The sequence below is a fragment of the Pagrus pagrus genome, assembly GCF_965226575.1.
Source record: "Pagrus pagrus genome assembly, chromosome: 18".
NCBI classification, from domain to species: domain Eukaryota; kingdom Metazoa; phylum Chordata; class Actinopteri; order Spariformes; family Sparidae; genus Pagrus; species Pagrus pagrus.
In genome coordinates this window covers 1,861,940-1,877,220 of record NC_140202.1, presented here as the reverse complement: position 1 = coordinate 1,877,220, position 15,281 = coordinate 1,861,940, and the positions used below count along the sequence as shown (strand labels likewise).

At 39.8% G+C, this 15,281-nt stretch overlaps 1 protein-coding gene across 1 annotated transcript in view; it reads right to left on the bottom strand.

Moving 5' to 3' along the window:
- crybg1a (crystallin beta-gamma domain containing 1a) overlaps nt 1-15,281 on the bottom strand; it is a 47,957-nt gene that overhangs the window by 19,525 nt on the left and 13,151 nt on the right. The window contains exons 2-4 of the mRNA XM_084380973.1: nt 11,728-11,869; nt 3,112-4,538; nt 32-1,173 (exon numbers count right to left, since the gene is read on the bottom strand). Of these exons, the coding sequence (XP_084237099.1) occupies nt 32-1,173; nt 3,112-4,538; nt 11,728-11,869 (2,711 nt within the window). The remainder of the gene's footprint in view (nt 1-31; nt 1,174-3,111; nt 4,539-11,727; nt 11,870-15,281) is intronic.

Below are 15,281 nucleotides of genomic sequence, written 5' to 3'. Positions count from 1 at the left end.
CATACAACATGATGTGATCGTACTGCCGTACCTTTCTTAGGACTTTCAGAGAGCGGTGGTGGTGTCTCACTGCCAGGTCTCTCGTCAGGGGTTAGGTCTTGCCGCTCTGAACTCTGCTTCTGGACTGTCTTGGGTCTATCTGAGTCTGCCTGACTTGATGTAATTTTTTTTATGCCACTTGTTTCAGTTATCTCATTATTCCTCTTTCTTGTCGGAGATGAAATGGGTAACCGACTACTTGATGCCATGGAGTCATTGTTCTCCAGAATGTTTTGCCTGTGTTTTTTGACATCCAGGCTCCTTCTGTCAGTTGGGTGCACTGTTTTAATACTACTCTCCTCTGGGTCTTTCACCACACCATTTACCAGGTTTATAGAGCCAGTGTCCTCATCTGACTTTTCTTTAATATGCTTTGTTCCCATCTTGAGTGTTGTTTTTGTAGGAGAAATGTCTCCTGATGTAGCTTTCTCCCCCTTGGCCTCTTCAAAAGTTGGTTTCCTGCCAGCTTTGGTTATACTGACGGGAGATTTCAAAGATTCTTTGGTCCTGAGTTGTTTCTGAAGTTTGGAAATGACCACTGACCCAGAGGCATCAGTCACTGATGATTTATCTGGTGTCTCTTGTGATTTCACATCAACCTCTGATGTTGACCTTTTGGGGATTTTAGACTTTGAACCTGTTGCACTTGATGTACCACTGGTGCTTTGGTCTTTTATGTTTATATGTGTTGGTAACATTGGTAACAACGTATCATTGCTACGTTCCCTCTGTGGTGGTATATGACTGGAAGTTCCAGCTCTTGGACTCTCTGTGGAGGCCTTATCCTTTGTTATCACATTTTTTGCCTTGCTGCCAGCTGCTGAGGATAGGGTCTTTGCTCCACTGACTGTGGTATGCCGACTTTGTGATGCTGATTTAACCCCTTGTATAGAAGGTGTAGCCTGGTTAGGCCCTTGGCCTCTTACCCCAGACCCTACCATTTGTGACTTTGCTCTGTACATATCTGAGGTTGCAGAGGTATCATCAAAGTCAGAGGCCTCAGAGTCTGTCTTTTCTTTAACTACGGGTTCAGTAGTATTTGTATCAGAGTGTGTATTCTCATCTGTTGTTGGAAATGACTCAAGGCTGGCTTGAGCCTTGAGTTCTGCATTGTTGTTTTGGAGGCTTGGCAATCTAAAGGGAGAGAGAGAGAGAGAGAGAGAGAGAGAGAGAGAGAGAAACATTAACAGAAATACAGTATTTAAGAGTAACCTGAATAAGCTCAGGCGTATGACTCTTTCAATAAGGGACAATGGATAGTACAGTTCATTTTATTCTCATGTTGGAAAGAAGTATCTACATGTCAGTTAAGTAATATAAAGGAATAGTTTGACATTTTAAGAAATACAAGACGTTTTGCCTTTTGATGACATGGTTGACTGCTTTCACAGCTGAACAGAACATACCTAGTTGAAGCCAGCAGCTGGTTAACTTAACTTAAGATAAAGACTGGAAAAAGGGAGGGGAAACAACTAACATGGCTTTCTAATTAACTCACTTAAGACATTGCTGGAGGACCTGTAACTGTTCCTTGATAACCTGATTGTGTGGAAGGCGCTTTTTTTTATTCTGCCGAAAACAGAAGAGTGGATTAGGCTGTGCAGAAGGCCTAGAACTCAGTTAAACATCAACACCATCACCAAAGACACCTCCTTTGTTGAAAGGTAACATTACAATGCATAATCACATTATATTGATGCCGTAATCTTCACGGACACATCACATTGTGTACAGTCACATCTTAGGTCAGGTCATCTAATGTTACCAAAAAGCTAGCTAACTTGTTATATCAGGGAGAGTTAGTCTGATGACATGTCACCACAGTTAGCCAGGTTTGCTTCCTCCTAATTTCTGTGGTAAAGTTTGAAAGATTTGGAAAAGGAAAGATAGGTTGGTTGCTGACGTATTTTTTAGACGGCATGAATTATCGTTACCAAGAAAAGATCAAGGCTTCTCTCATTGCTGTTGAGACTGGAATGACTTGGTCTCAATTTACATCATTTTACCGTGTTCATAAAACTTTAAGCAAAATTATGTAAAAAATTGCATTTCACGTGATGTGGCAACCCCCACAGTGCAAGACCACTTTGTAAATACAAATCCCAATTTGTCAGACGTAATGTAGGTGTAACTACTGACAAAATTCATTATGTCATAACAATGTTATGTCTTGATTTGTTTCTTGAAGTAAACATGTATGTAACGCTGTGATCCTACCTTCTCACTGAAATAATATAGTGCAGAAACAAGTGATGGGGGGGCGAAGTGGCTGTGACAGCGACACCACCCTGTTACAAGACACTGTACCATCAAAATGATTTTGAAGCTGTTATTTTAAGGTAAAAAGTTACATAATGTTGCTTTAACATCTTTAATATATCTATCCATCACGTATTGTAGAACTTGTTGTTGGGTTCTTAAAGCTATATTCCCTGCTTCCAGAAATTAATAAACACTGCGGCACCCAGCTAAATGGGACAGGTGTTGCTATGTTGAAGAGAAACTATTGTTAAAACTACTTTGTGGTCAAACTTAGGCTATGTTACAAAACCCCCCCTCAGGAGTTCTGTAAGTGTAAATCAAACTCTCGTCAGGTATTTTTTGGCCTTTTATATATATTAGGCATGTGTCAGTGTTACCAAGTAACCCTTAAATCAAACAAAAATGCACAGCCAGTTTTGTAATGACTAACTTATTCAAGCAGTGAAGCTACACAATAGGTAAACATAGCAAAGGTGACCTTCATTTCAATTAAAACTTCACAAAAAGAAAATGAATCTTGACTTCATTATTACTACAATTATTTTTTACTAAGTAATAAATACTTCTTAGGACTTTCAAGCATAATTTGCTGTACGTCATAGAAAAACGTATGTCCTGTACATGAATATTTCAGTGCCTCGGTGCCAGTTTAGCCTGTATTGTTCTGCTCTGTTACAATGGAGCATGGGAACTCAGAGCTCAGGTTGCATGCAAGCTTAGCTCTCTTTACCTCCCCTGCTTTCTGTTTTCCCAGGATCAAAAGGACTGTTACACAGTAACCACAGAAAACTAAAATAGACAGATACTCACGGTTTTAATTTAGCTGTGTCTGAAGCCTTTGAAGTTGAATCTCTGCTATACTCTTCTCCGGCCAGTTCGTTCCTGTCTAAACTGGGCTCTGGGCTTACATACACCTTGTGGGCGAAAACCTTGTGTTTCGAAGGCAGGTTCACAGTCTTGCGCGTAACACGAGTTTCCCCCGATCTGCGTTTCTCCTCAAGTGAACCCTGCTTTGAAAGGCCGCCAGTGTCAGGCCCCTCTGGCTGCGGTTGAAACTCCCCTGCAGTCAGTGCCAAGGAGATGGCTGATTCTGGAGTGCTTCCACTGGACAACAAACCCTCTGAGGGGGTAGAAGGGCTTTCTGCACCTCCCTGGGTGTTTGAGTCGTCCTCAGGAATTACTGTGACAGGTATAGCCAACACAGGGGGAGAGTCAGCTCTGAAGCCTTCCTCCTCCTCATTCATTACATCGTTCTCTTTCTCCCCCTCCCTCTCCCAGTCCTCCTCCTCTCCCAAGTGTGTTTCCACCCATATGGCTTTGTGGAGTCGGACAGGAGAATCACCTCTGAGTACTTGCTCTTCCTCAGGTGAAGGGCTCAATGCTTCAGCTACAGTGTCCCAAGAGAATATCCGAGCCCTCCTCCTGACTCCAGAGTCTTCCTTTGATGTGTCTGGAGTGTCTTTATCTACCTGTTGAGTTGTGATGACGTGTGACTTGGACGACTGAGTGCCTAAAGTTATTCCTTTCAAAGCTGTGATATGCCCCTTCTCTCCAACTGTCACTGATGTTTTCTTTGATCCTAAGCTTATCGAGGTTAAGTTAGGTGACCTAGGGGCCTCGTTTGCTTTGGAGAGTGGTATTTTTAATGACGACAGCGTGGTATGGTTATCTGCACTACCCTCACTAGAGCCCTCTGTGTGTTTCAGGGTATTTTCTTCCAAACTGACCTGCAACCTCTTGCTTACTTCCTCCACAACTGACTCTGCAAAGCCTAGTTCTGACCTTGAATCAACACTTGGATGAGTGGTGGTAGCAAGGTGCGGAGTGATGGGAGTCACATTCCCAGAATGCCTTTCATCACTGGCTGTGCTGACCCTGCACATATGCACCTGCCTCACACTGCTTCGGCCACTGCTGTCGCTGTCTGCAAAAGGGAGGTCTGCTTCAGATGTCAGCGCTGAAGCTGAGCTTGAGGCGCTGCGACTGGAGCTTTGGCTAAGGGTCTCGCCACCCTCTGCTCCCATTCTGCTCTCTGCATAATTAGGCACTGCTAGTTCACTGTCTTTTCGAGAGGGAGTTGGAGTCTTCAGCCCATCCTCCTGTTGTGAAAGTGGAGACGAGGGGGATGTTGGGGAACTTGGATCTGCGGAAGCATCTGGATGCTGCCTGCTCTTCTTTTTCTTTGAGTTGAAAAAATTGGTGATGCGATTAAACATTCCCCTCTTCTCCTCCAAATTCTGAAAAGACAGACAAGAAGCAGACATAAAGATACATATTCAGTTGGAAAGAGCAGCTGGCACACCCATTTCTGTAAAAGATGTGCTCTTCAATAGATATGTAACTGAAAGCTAAAAGCTAGAACAACTGACACAATAACCATACATTTCTTTTGAGGATCTGTATTTAAAATGTGAATTACCACACTTTTGTTTGAAATCTCCAGGTCAGAGGCTATTTACATTATATATTGAACTCTTAACTACTAACTTACGTATCAAATTAAAGCATATATAACATTTTAGAACAGGGACAAGGTTTATATGTGTAAGTTCAGAAAAGATTTAAGGAAGATCTAGGAATACTAAAACTAATCAGCAATGGAAAACACATGTAGAACAATACAAGTACTGCATTCAGTTCCTGGAAAGAGTATGCATAGAAGATACACTATATTATCATACTTATTCAGCAACCTATTAGTGACATAAAAAAGTTCAAGACAGTGTGGCAAAAACCTTGTCGCACTTGGAAACCGACCTGGTGACAGTTATTAATAGGGATGCAACGATGCATCGGCTGAACATCAGTATCGGCTGACGTTTGCCTCGTTAACTGCCATCGGCCATCGGCAAATAAAAATGACATTCGCCGATGGCCGTGGTCGATGATTATATCTTGATTTAAAGCTCTGGTCTACGATCTGAGAAAGGTTTGAAAAAAGCATCCCCCCCACACACACACCCCTCCCCTCTGTGCTCCTTAACCCCTCCCCTCCGAGCTCGTATCGCTCTCCCCTCGGAGTCCCGCAACACACCCCCTCCCGCAACAAGCAACAAGAGCAACAAGCCGGCCGGCAGAAACCAAATACAGCCCAGCTTTGAATGCGGAGTAACGATGTCGGATTCACAGGTAAAGTTATTACAATGCACGTTGAAACTCACGTAAATCTTGTAAGTCATTACAATGTCCACAGCTAAGCTCCACAGCCAAGCTAGCGTAACGTCATTAGCATGTTACAGCTACGTTACGTTACAGCTACGTAATAAGTTACTATTTATCAACAGCTAAGTTAGCCACTTCTAAAAGTTATTGAGGGCCAAGAGACTAACAGATGCTGCCGTCAGCTTTAATCACAACGATCGCTTCCACATTGTGGCTGAAAAATAAACCTTCATGAGTCTCGGACCAGCTGTGTCCCAGCTGTTGTCTGAGTAGCACCAGACCGCGACACAAATGTGCCCATAAACCGTAATCTCTTGTTTATGACAGATAAGACACACAAATACACACATCGTAACGCGTATATGATAATCCATCATATTGATTTAGCAAAGGCTTCGTTGAAAACAAACGGACAAGACCGGGAGGAGGGTTAGCAAAACAGTTGAGTAGTGACCGGGCGAGAGGTTGTTATGGAGAAATAAATCCGGACAAATAAAATAAAAATCCGGAAATAAATCCAAAACCCCTCCGCTTCGCGTTGGGGTTTCATTCATTCATTCATTCATCTTACTTGCATTACTTGCTACTTCATTTAGCTGCCACGAGCAAATAAATAGGCTGATTTGGTGTAAACATGATAGCAATGTTAGCTTGTTGTAAGCTTACAATGCTAGCATAGAGGCTAACGTCTCCGTCAAACAAATTAACAAGTGATGACAATACTGCAGAGACAGAAATTGTCTCGACACCGTCTAATAACACAGAAACAAACTAATGGCAGCTTTCACAGTCATGAGCCAGCATCGGCATGAAAGTTATCTGTGTCACAAAGTTATCTGTGTCACAACACAACACACAATAAAGACGAAAGATTACCTGCTCAACAGAAACTCTGCTGTTTCAGCATCGCTGGACAGTGATCTGGCTAGTTTTGGCTGCATGGCACACACACTTCAACTAGCAATCCATGATGGTTTTTTTTTGTTTCATAAATTGGTCTGATTGGATTTGTACTCATTCAAGGATAGTGTGATGAAGAGCTGAAAGACTTGTATGTTTCCGTGGCACAAAAAAAGGAATAAATAACAAAAAGAAAAAACATCGGCATCGGCTACGGCCAAGTTGTTATGTTAAACATCGGTATCGGTATCGGCCCAGAATTTCACAATCGGTGCATCCCTAGTTATTAAGAATAGCCAGAGTAATCATACAGAATAGCCAATCATTTTGCTGATGGTCTCTATTGCTAATGTAGGTTATATTTAGGCAAAGATTCTATTGTATAATGTCAATTAAAACAGTTACAAGTTACTAAGTCTCTTAAGAACTTTAAAATAGCTCAAAACTAAACCAAGCTAACAGGTTAAATGCAGACAACCTGTTGCAAACAACAACACACTGGTAGAACAATCAGGCTGGAGTGGGATGACTAATAACTAACCAGACAGTAGACAGATATAAACTTCTTTGATGTTCAGCTCAAAGCTCACCCAGACCAGCTACTAACTGTGCATAAACAGCAGAGTAAAGAAGTCAAATATGACAGGTTTAGGTCCAAAAAGAGCCTAATAGCCAACTAGGACTATATGATTAATTAACAAAGGGTACAGTGTTTAACAACAGTGACTTCGTAATGTCAGGGCAGTCGGTTGTAAGCCACATTTTAGTGCTTGCCATAACACATAACACAACAGGATTTATATTAGAGCCTGACACAAAGGAAAAACACCAAGCCAACATAAAACACATCTTTCAAACTTTGTCTAACTGTAGTCACTGTATAAAGAGCACATGTAAGGACAATAAAAACCACAGTGTAAAAAACAACAGTTACAGACCATAGTGTAGAAAGCAACAGTTGCATACCATTTTGTCGTCCCGTAGTCTAATCTATTTTCTGCGTCAAATTAATGCTTGGATTGCAAAAGTTGCAGATGAAAGAAATTCAAATGTATGTCTTTTAGAATGATAAGCATGATGATCCTTAAAGTAGGTAGGTACAAAGGTACTCATAAAGTTAAATATTAAAGCCAGTTCGTACTTCTTTAGCAGACTGCATAGAAAAAAAAATCCTCTCTTATAAGCAGTCAAGCAGGACTGGCTGTATGACTAGTGTGTGTCTACAGTTAAGTTTCCCAGCTCTCAAGTAAGTGTCTGACTTGAGGGCTTGGTCATTTGCATCACAGCTACAGTGTAAAAACACGATTGTGAAAGAAGGTTCACATGGCAAACAAGCAAAAAGAATTCACAATCCAGTAAAACTGAAAGGGTGTGGATAGAACTGGTGGAGAAAACCCCACCCTTCCTCATTCTAAAGCCAGGCAAATCAATAGGACAACTGTTATCAACTGTGCTTTTATTAAGAAGAATTCTATTCTATTCTAGTCTATTCTATTCTATAGCCTACCTATCACAGTGAAATGGGTAAAAGGGGCTACAGTCCAGTGCAGTGTGAGTACGTAAATAAATGTGCAAAACATTTGGCATTTATCTTAACTGCTCTGAAGATCTAATGTGAATTTTTCAAGAGTACTTTCTGAACAGGCAGTTTTCTATGACAAAAACCTGTTTCCAGTGTTGTCAAACATTCACATAATTCACTGAGCAAACAGCAGGTAGAGACAAACTGTGGCCAGGTTTTCCAGTTCAAGTCTAAACAAAATGGAACACAGAAGCCTGAAAACTTAAAAGCCTCACTCAGATCAAATATTGGTTTTGCTTTAATGTCGTCAAAGCAGTGATACTGTACCTCCAGGATGTTTTGATTCATTTACAAATCCACCATGTTAAGGCAAAGTACATTGAAAAAGAGCGTAAATTAAGTATCCTTTGTCCAAGTCTTGAATGACTACCTGTCATCCCTCGAAGCAAAGCTTCTACAAACAGCTCACCAATAAGCATTGCCCTTGTATTTACTCATAGTGATGACAAATGTCGTGGGTGGAGATATGGTATCATATCTGTGTGCACTGTGGCACACTTCCTTATCTGTTAGCCGAAGCTCTGCTTCATTCTCTTGATCTTAGCAGCAGATAATAATAAAGGAACAATGATGTTGATCTTAAAGTTAGATAATGCAGGGCTCAGGGTCGTTCACACTGCATGCAAAAGTGTAAACACAACAGGCTGAGGCTGATGATTTAATCTTTTTTCCCGCTATAAAACTGAAGAAATTCATAGTTTTTTCTTGATGTTATATACTCTAAATATGATATACTAGAATTCCTGAAAACATTTAATAATAATAAGATGGCAACTTATTCCCAAAGACACAAACGTCACTAACAACAGGTTTGACAGGTTTGAGTCTATGAAAAAAGCCAAGGGACAATTCCATCCCATAGGATTATGGTTATCCAGTCTTAAAGGGGAAGGACAACTGTTTTACACACTTTTACAGCCCCTAAATATGTTATTTGACAGGCTAGTCTGTCGGTGAGCATTTACTGTCTCCTACAACCAGAAACAGTCTGAATTGGTGATGTCATGGAGTTTTGCAGCTGTTTGGACACTAAAGTGAAAATATAAACTAAGTATGTCCTATCGTCCTAACCCTAACCCTAAGCTACCCCCCATGACCAATATGGAACATGCTCAAGCTATGGATCGAAAAGGTCCAAGTCTACTACAGACAAGTGAGTAAGATTATCACACACTGTTCTTACTGAGTGTACAGGTACACAAAACACACCTCCCTCCTGTATGCTGCACCTACTTCCATTTATGACATAATTACTTATTGTAGTGAAGGTAAAGTGTATTGTTTGATTGCTAATTAAATTATTTTTGTGTATATTAATAACAGCAAAGTATACAGCCAAAAGAATAGTACTTCATTTGTTCAGTTAAAGCAACATTGTGTAACTTTTTACCTTAAAATAACAGCTTCAAAATCATTTTGATGGTACAGTGTCTTGTAATAGGTGTGAAAATGGTGTCACTGTCATAGCCCCCCCACCCCCCATCTCTTGTTTCTGCACTATGTAACTACAGTGAGATGGTAGGATCGCAGCGTTACAGACATGTTTACTTCAAGATCCAAGTTTCAGTTCAGCTCAGTTGGTAGAGTGGGTGTCCCATGTACAGAGGCTTTGTTCTCACTGCAGCGGCCCCAGGTTCGAGTCCCAGCCTGGGGCCCTTTGCTGCGTGTCATCCCCCTCTCTGTCATCCTGTTTCCTGTCATCTCTCTGAGCTTTCCTGTCAATAAAGCCATACAAAGGCCAAAAAAAGAAGGTGGCATACAGAAGAAACACTGAAAGTGCTTATGGACAAAAATATTCAGATTTATAACACAGTGCCCAGTCTCCTTTTGTAAATCCCAATAACTCAAAATGAAACAGCCCTAATTAATATTTATTCACACTGATGGCATGAAGATGAAGAAACCAGCGAAAAGGGGTAAAAAAAAGGACTTTTCACACAGTTTTAAAGTCTTGCTGTTGAGGTTGAGACAAGAAAAAAGATGTTGCTTGGTGGACACAGTGTGGACAAAACATTTGTTGAGATGCAACATGTGACGGATGCTGCTGGCTCAGAAAAAGAAATCAGACATAAAAGTGGATGCCAAAAGCGCACAGCCAAGGGGGCTGGACATGCAGGGGGAACGAGGACATGCAGCCCACTCACATTCCTGCCTGTTTCAGGCCCTGAAACAGGCAGGAATGAGAAGAGAATCCCTCCTCAGTGGAGTACGGGTGAAGCGGAAAACAGTTGTGAAAGACGCTGAGTCGTGGTGCATCATTAGTATTCCCTAATTTTTCTTAGTATTTATTATCCCAAATCATGTTTTGTTTGTTTGTGTGTATGCAATTCAGGGTGTGTCAAACAGGTGTTTGTTTATTCCTTTTCAGGATTGATGGATCAGATTTACATTTTTTTGCAAATAAACTCCTCACATATATTAGGTTAGAGCTATTTTTTTATTTATTTTACAGAAAAGGTATCAAATCCAAACCGTTTCTGCTGTTATATCCTTTGCCATCGTAGTCGCAGTTTCTCATTTCTCCAGTTTATGTGCACGTCAGAGTTTCTTTGGATGACTGCACTGTCCCCCTTCAAGTTTGTTTTTCCTAAATCCCATACTTTGCTTTGAAAGGGGCATACGCCTTCTTTTGTGAATGAGGCCCCTGGGATTTGTATTTGACAGTGGTGTTGCACTCAGAAACTGTGGGGGGCGCCAAATCACAAAAAAATAAATATATATATATATAATGTTGCTTTAAAATATGATTTTGACAGCAATAAGCAGTGGTAGAGGAAGTACTCTGATTATATACTTATCAAAAGTATAAATACTGCAATACAAAAATACTACATTTAAAAGTAAAGTATCAAGTAACTAAAGTATCAAATGTAAGTACTGATAATGCTGTATTTTGTTGCTCCTCTGACTCTACTATTATTTATTATATCATTGGATTATTATTGCAGATGCATTAATGTGAAACCAATATATTACTGTTGTAGTTGGTGAAGGTGGAGAAAAAATGTACTATTTCATATATTGTTTATTGTGTATTTTATGAGCTCATAATATTTTCTTTGTCAATAACAAGTAACAAAAGCTGTTGAATTACTGTAGTGGAGTAAAAATCACCAAATCTGAATCTGGAGGAATTTCAAGGAATTTCACTCTATTTTTTCCATTGCTCTAAATGTACTTAAACAGGAATAGACATAACAGCTAAGAACAATGAAAACAAGGTAAGTAGAAAATGCAGACAAAAGTTGAAAGTAGAACAGTAACTCTACATATAATAAGTCAAATATAGTCAGTATGTAAATCACGACGACATTATTTATTTCATGTATTTTGCTTTTGTCGCTTCATGTATTGTTACTGTTACTGTTGCTCCCATTTGATGTAAATTTATGTCCAGCTTTTCTTTATTTCTTTTACAATAGTTTGATGATGGACATGCACCTTAGAAAGAATTCTACTGCTTTTTTTTGGTACAACAAAACAATTTTACTATTTGGGTTGACAATTAAAACAGAATTATTGAAACATGATGCTAATTGTCCCTGAAATCAATTTTATTACCAAGAAGTGAGTAATGAATTCAAAGAAAAAGGGTAATTCTTTGCAATTGCTATAAAAACTATTATAATACTGCAGATACTGTACTTTTAAAAAAGTACACACGCATGCAGAAATACACGCACGCACCCACACATACTAAACTGTAACACGTTTCTACTATTTGCTACAATCTTTTTAGTTTACACTGATTATAAATGTGAAAATAAGTTCAAGAAACAAACCTTGAAGAATTTGGAGGGCGAAGTAGGGTTGTATGGCTGACTCATGTCAAAGCTGATCATGGAGGTGGACTCAGATTGAGGGTCCCAGTCCGATTCAGTCTGGAAACTGCACTCAGTGGAAACACTCATCTGGTCAAAGCTCCTGGTGGAGAGAGAGGCAGGAAACAGAGAGAAAGAGAGAGAGCGAGAGAGAGGATGTTATGTCATTGTTTTTTGTTTTTTCTCACAATACAGAGTGCTTATGATTTTACAGCATTATATCCTTTAAGGCTTTAAAAGATATCTCTTTTAATGTGTACTGATTTTTCAATAACTTATAAAAGATATAACAATAATGAAAGTAGATCATATATTTATAATGCATATTTCCATAAGTGCATGATATCACAATTTTAAACATGAGCTACTTTGTTGGTCTAGTTCAAAAATGTACATATAGGATCATGGGTGGTGCCCAGTCAGTGTTCACATAATGTTCCAACCTTAGATCCGAACTTGCTCCAGTCTGCTGTGGGACATGTTTGTGGTCTAATTGTTCTTAGCTACAGTGATGTCTTCCATTCTGCGTTTGTGTTGAGTTGGAAACAAACACACACAGAGGAGACAGACAATATGACACTTGACGGACAACATTCACTCTGCAGCAGCAAACCACACACGCTGAGCAATTAGAGTGCCTTCGGGGATTCTAGAACACATGTGAGGCATGAAGAGGTGAGTCTATTTCAAGAGGAGGGGCTTTTCTGCAGTTGGAGTTAGTCTGCTATAAACAAATCACACCCAGTCTGGAACTACAGAGTCTTCTGAGCAGCCTAACACACTGACAGACAGCATTCCACCTCATCAAAACAACACATTTGCTAAATTTGGACTTCAAGCAATGCTGTACTGTGTCTAGTATGATAGCACTATTAAACAACATAATCATGGGTTTAACTGCACGAAGGCCACAAAATGGCAGACTCCAGGTGTAATATGATTAATTTTCCCAAAATGCAACATATCCAAATGTCAGTATTTACTTAGTAAGAGAGGATATTAATCCAAGCCTTCAACTCTTTATTTTTGTCATAACAGCGTGACAACATATTGTTGGCTGCTCTGGCATTCATTATGCAGTACTTCCCTTTAGCAGACCTTGTCCCCAGTCACAATCACATGAAACAATATGTTGTTTCCCCACAAGGGGGCAGAGCTAGACTGATTCTACAGTCAAGCTGGCAAAAAGATAATTCACTTGACATTAGTTTTGCAGCATTTGTCTGTTTTAGAATGTGCCAACATTTTGAAGTCAGCCTCCGTAGTTGATGACGACTGCTGTACTGACTGAGAAAAATGTGCAAACATACAGTAATTTACTTTGTGAAGTCATGTTAAAAAATCAATGTATAGTAGGTGGACTGCTGTGCTGTCAAATCTGAAAAGACAGAATTAAAATAGAAGATCCAGAGGGCTTGGCCAGAGATAATCTACCATATTTACATTCTTTGTACAGGCGAAGCAGTGGGATGAGTCGACCACACCTCACCAGATATGAACCTCAGTAGTTTCATGTTTCCACTTGATAAAACAGGCTGATCATCTGATTGCACACTTTGTTGGAGCTAGTTAAAATCTCCCTAGTGTTTACATGACCTAAGAAAGATAGACCTACACAGTCTATCACACTCTTGGTTATGGATACATTTTTATCTATTAATGTTGATTTAAATTACCTACTACCATTAATTACCCTGTCCCGTTTCATATCGAAGCATCTCTTACTCCCAAACTATTAGGGTTCTATCTTACGCTCAGTGCAAAGCGGTGCACAGCACAGCGCAAGTGTCTTTGCTTTTTACACAATGTGGGCATCAACTGCATTGATCTGAAACTAGCAAATGTACTTGCGCCCACCTGTGCGCCCCTGGGCATTTTGGTCTTAAAATGAAGTGTGGTCAGGCACACCAATGGCAGATTGCTATCTTGAGGCTGCAGAAAGCGACAGTGCCATAGACCAACTAAAAGCTGGTCTAAGGTCAAAGGCACAGTGTGTGTGTCAGATGCACTTTCCCAGGCAGGTTCACATTGTGCACACGCTCAGATTTTACGATTTGAGAGGCTGCTTTCCATTATTTGACACAGTAATGCCACTGTAGCAAATATTGTGGCACATTTAAGCAGGAAAACTAAAAGCTGTAGTTATAAACTCTCCAAAGGACAGAACTTTTAGCTTCTGAAATACATATGTTTAGACAGGATCTCAGGATTTATCAGGACAGCTGCTTTATGCCAAACTATTTTACTTTATGAATCTGGATGGCGATTGGGACCTTTCATGTGTAGAAGAACAAAGAACATTAACATGAAATACTAACTGACTATCCACCGTCAATGGACCATCTAAATAGGGCCCATAATGAGTTTTATTAAACTTTTAAATACCATTCATGTTAATTAGACCAGTGGTTCTCAAACTTCACATCAAGGTCCTCTAAACTGACACAAATTAATCCATGAACCCCCATTGGATAAGATTTTGTCCCAGGGTCTCCATCTGACAAGAATTTTGCTTTTAAATGTTTTCTAACAGTAAGTGTATGACATCTATGATCTATGATTGCGGTAAACATTCATACATCCTGTCAATGGACGAGATCCTAGTGAAAATATATTATTCCCCTTTTTGCTCAGGTCCCACCAGAACCCCCTCAAGGACCCCTTGGGGTCTGCAGACCTGACTTTGAGAACCAGTGAATTAGACCATTTCCCACTTTTCCAACTGTTCATACTCCTTAAGCTGCTTCTTCTTACATGGTTAAGCCAGCTAATGCGGTTTCGCTACCAGCATTTAGTGAAGCAATGTAATTCATCTCCCATCTTAAATTAAAAACTATTCATACTCTTTAAAACATTTATGTGCTCATTTATACTTTAAGCCAACTCCATTCAAACAAGAAAATGTTCCAGATCTTTCATGTAATATGACTTTTATTTCACTTTTAAATCCCATTCAGATTAGTTAGACTATTTCCCACAGTTCCAACTCTTCATACTCCTTCAGTCGCTTTCAACAAATCTTAAAATATTCTACATCTTTCAGACATTATTGATATCATTCAGCTTTTAAAGCCAACAGTGCAGTTTAGATTCAGCTTTTCAACTTAATTTATATTATTATATTCTGGCATCGGATTTCACACTGGGCTGTCATAGCACCAGAACAACAGTAGAGGTATATGCCCTACAGTATCAGGCTGTTGAGCCAAATCACAAATTTGTCTAGTGTTATTGAAAAGAAGGAGGATTACTAACTGTTTCTAAAACTTGCTTAATGTCTATGCAATGAGTGATCTCTAGAGGCATAGGAAACATAAGCAGCTCTAACTGACCATAGCACTCGAGGAGCATGTCAGTTTCACCTTTGCAATAACCCCCTAACAATTAAATCCATCTTAAAAAATGTAAATGTATCTTGTATTTGCTTTGCATTGTGGTCCTGTAAGGATGTCGCTACTGAAAAAAAAAGTTTTTTATAGGAAGTGTAAGAGACTTTAGTTTCACATTAGAGGTGG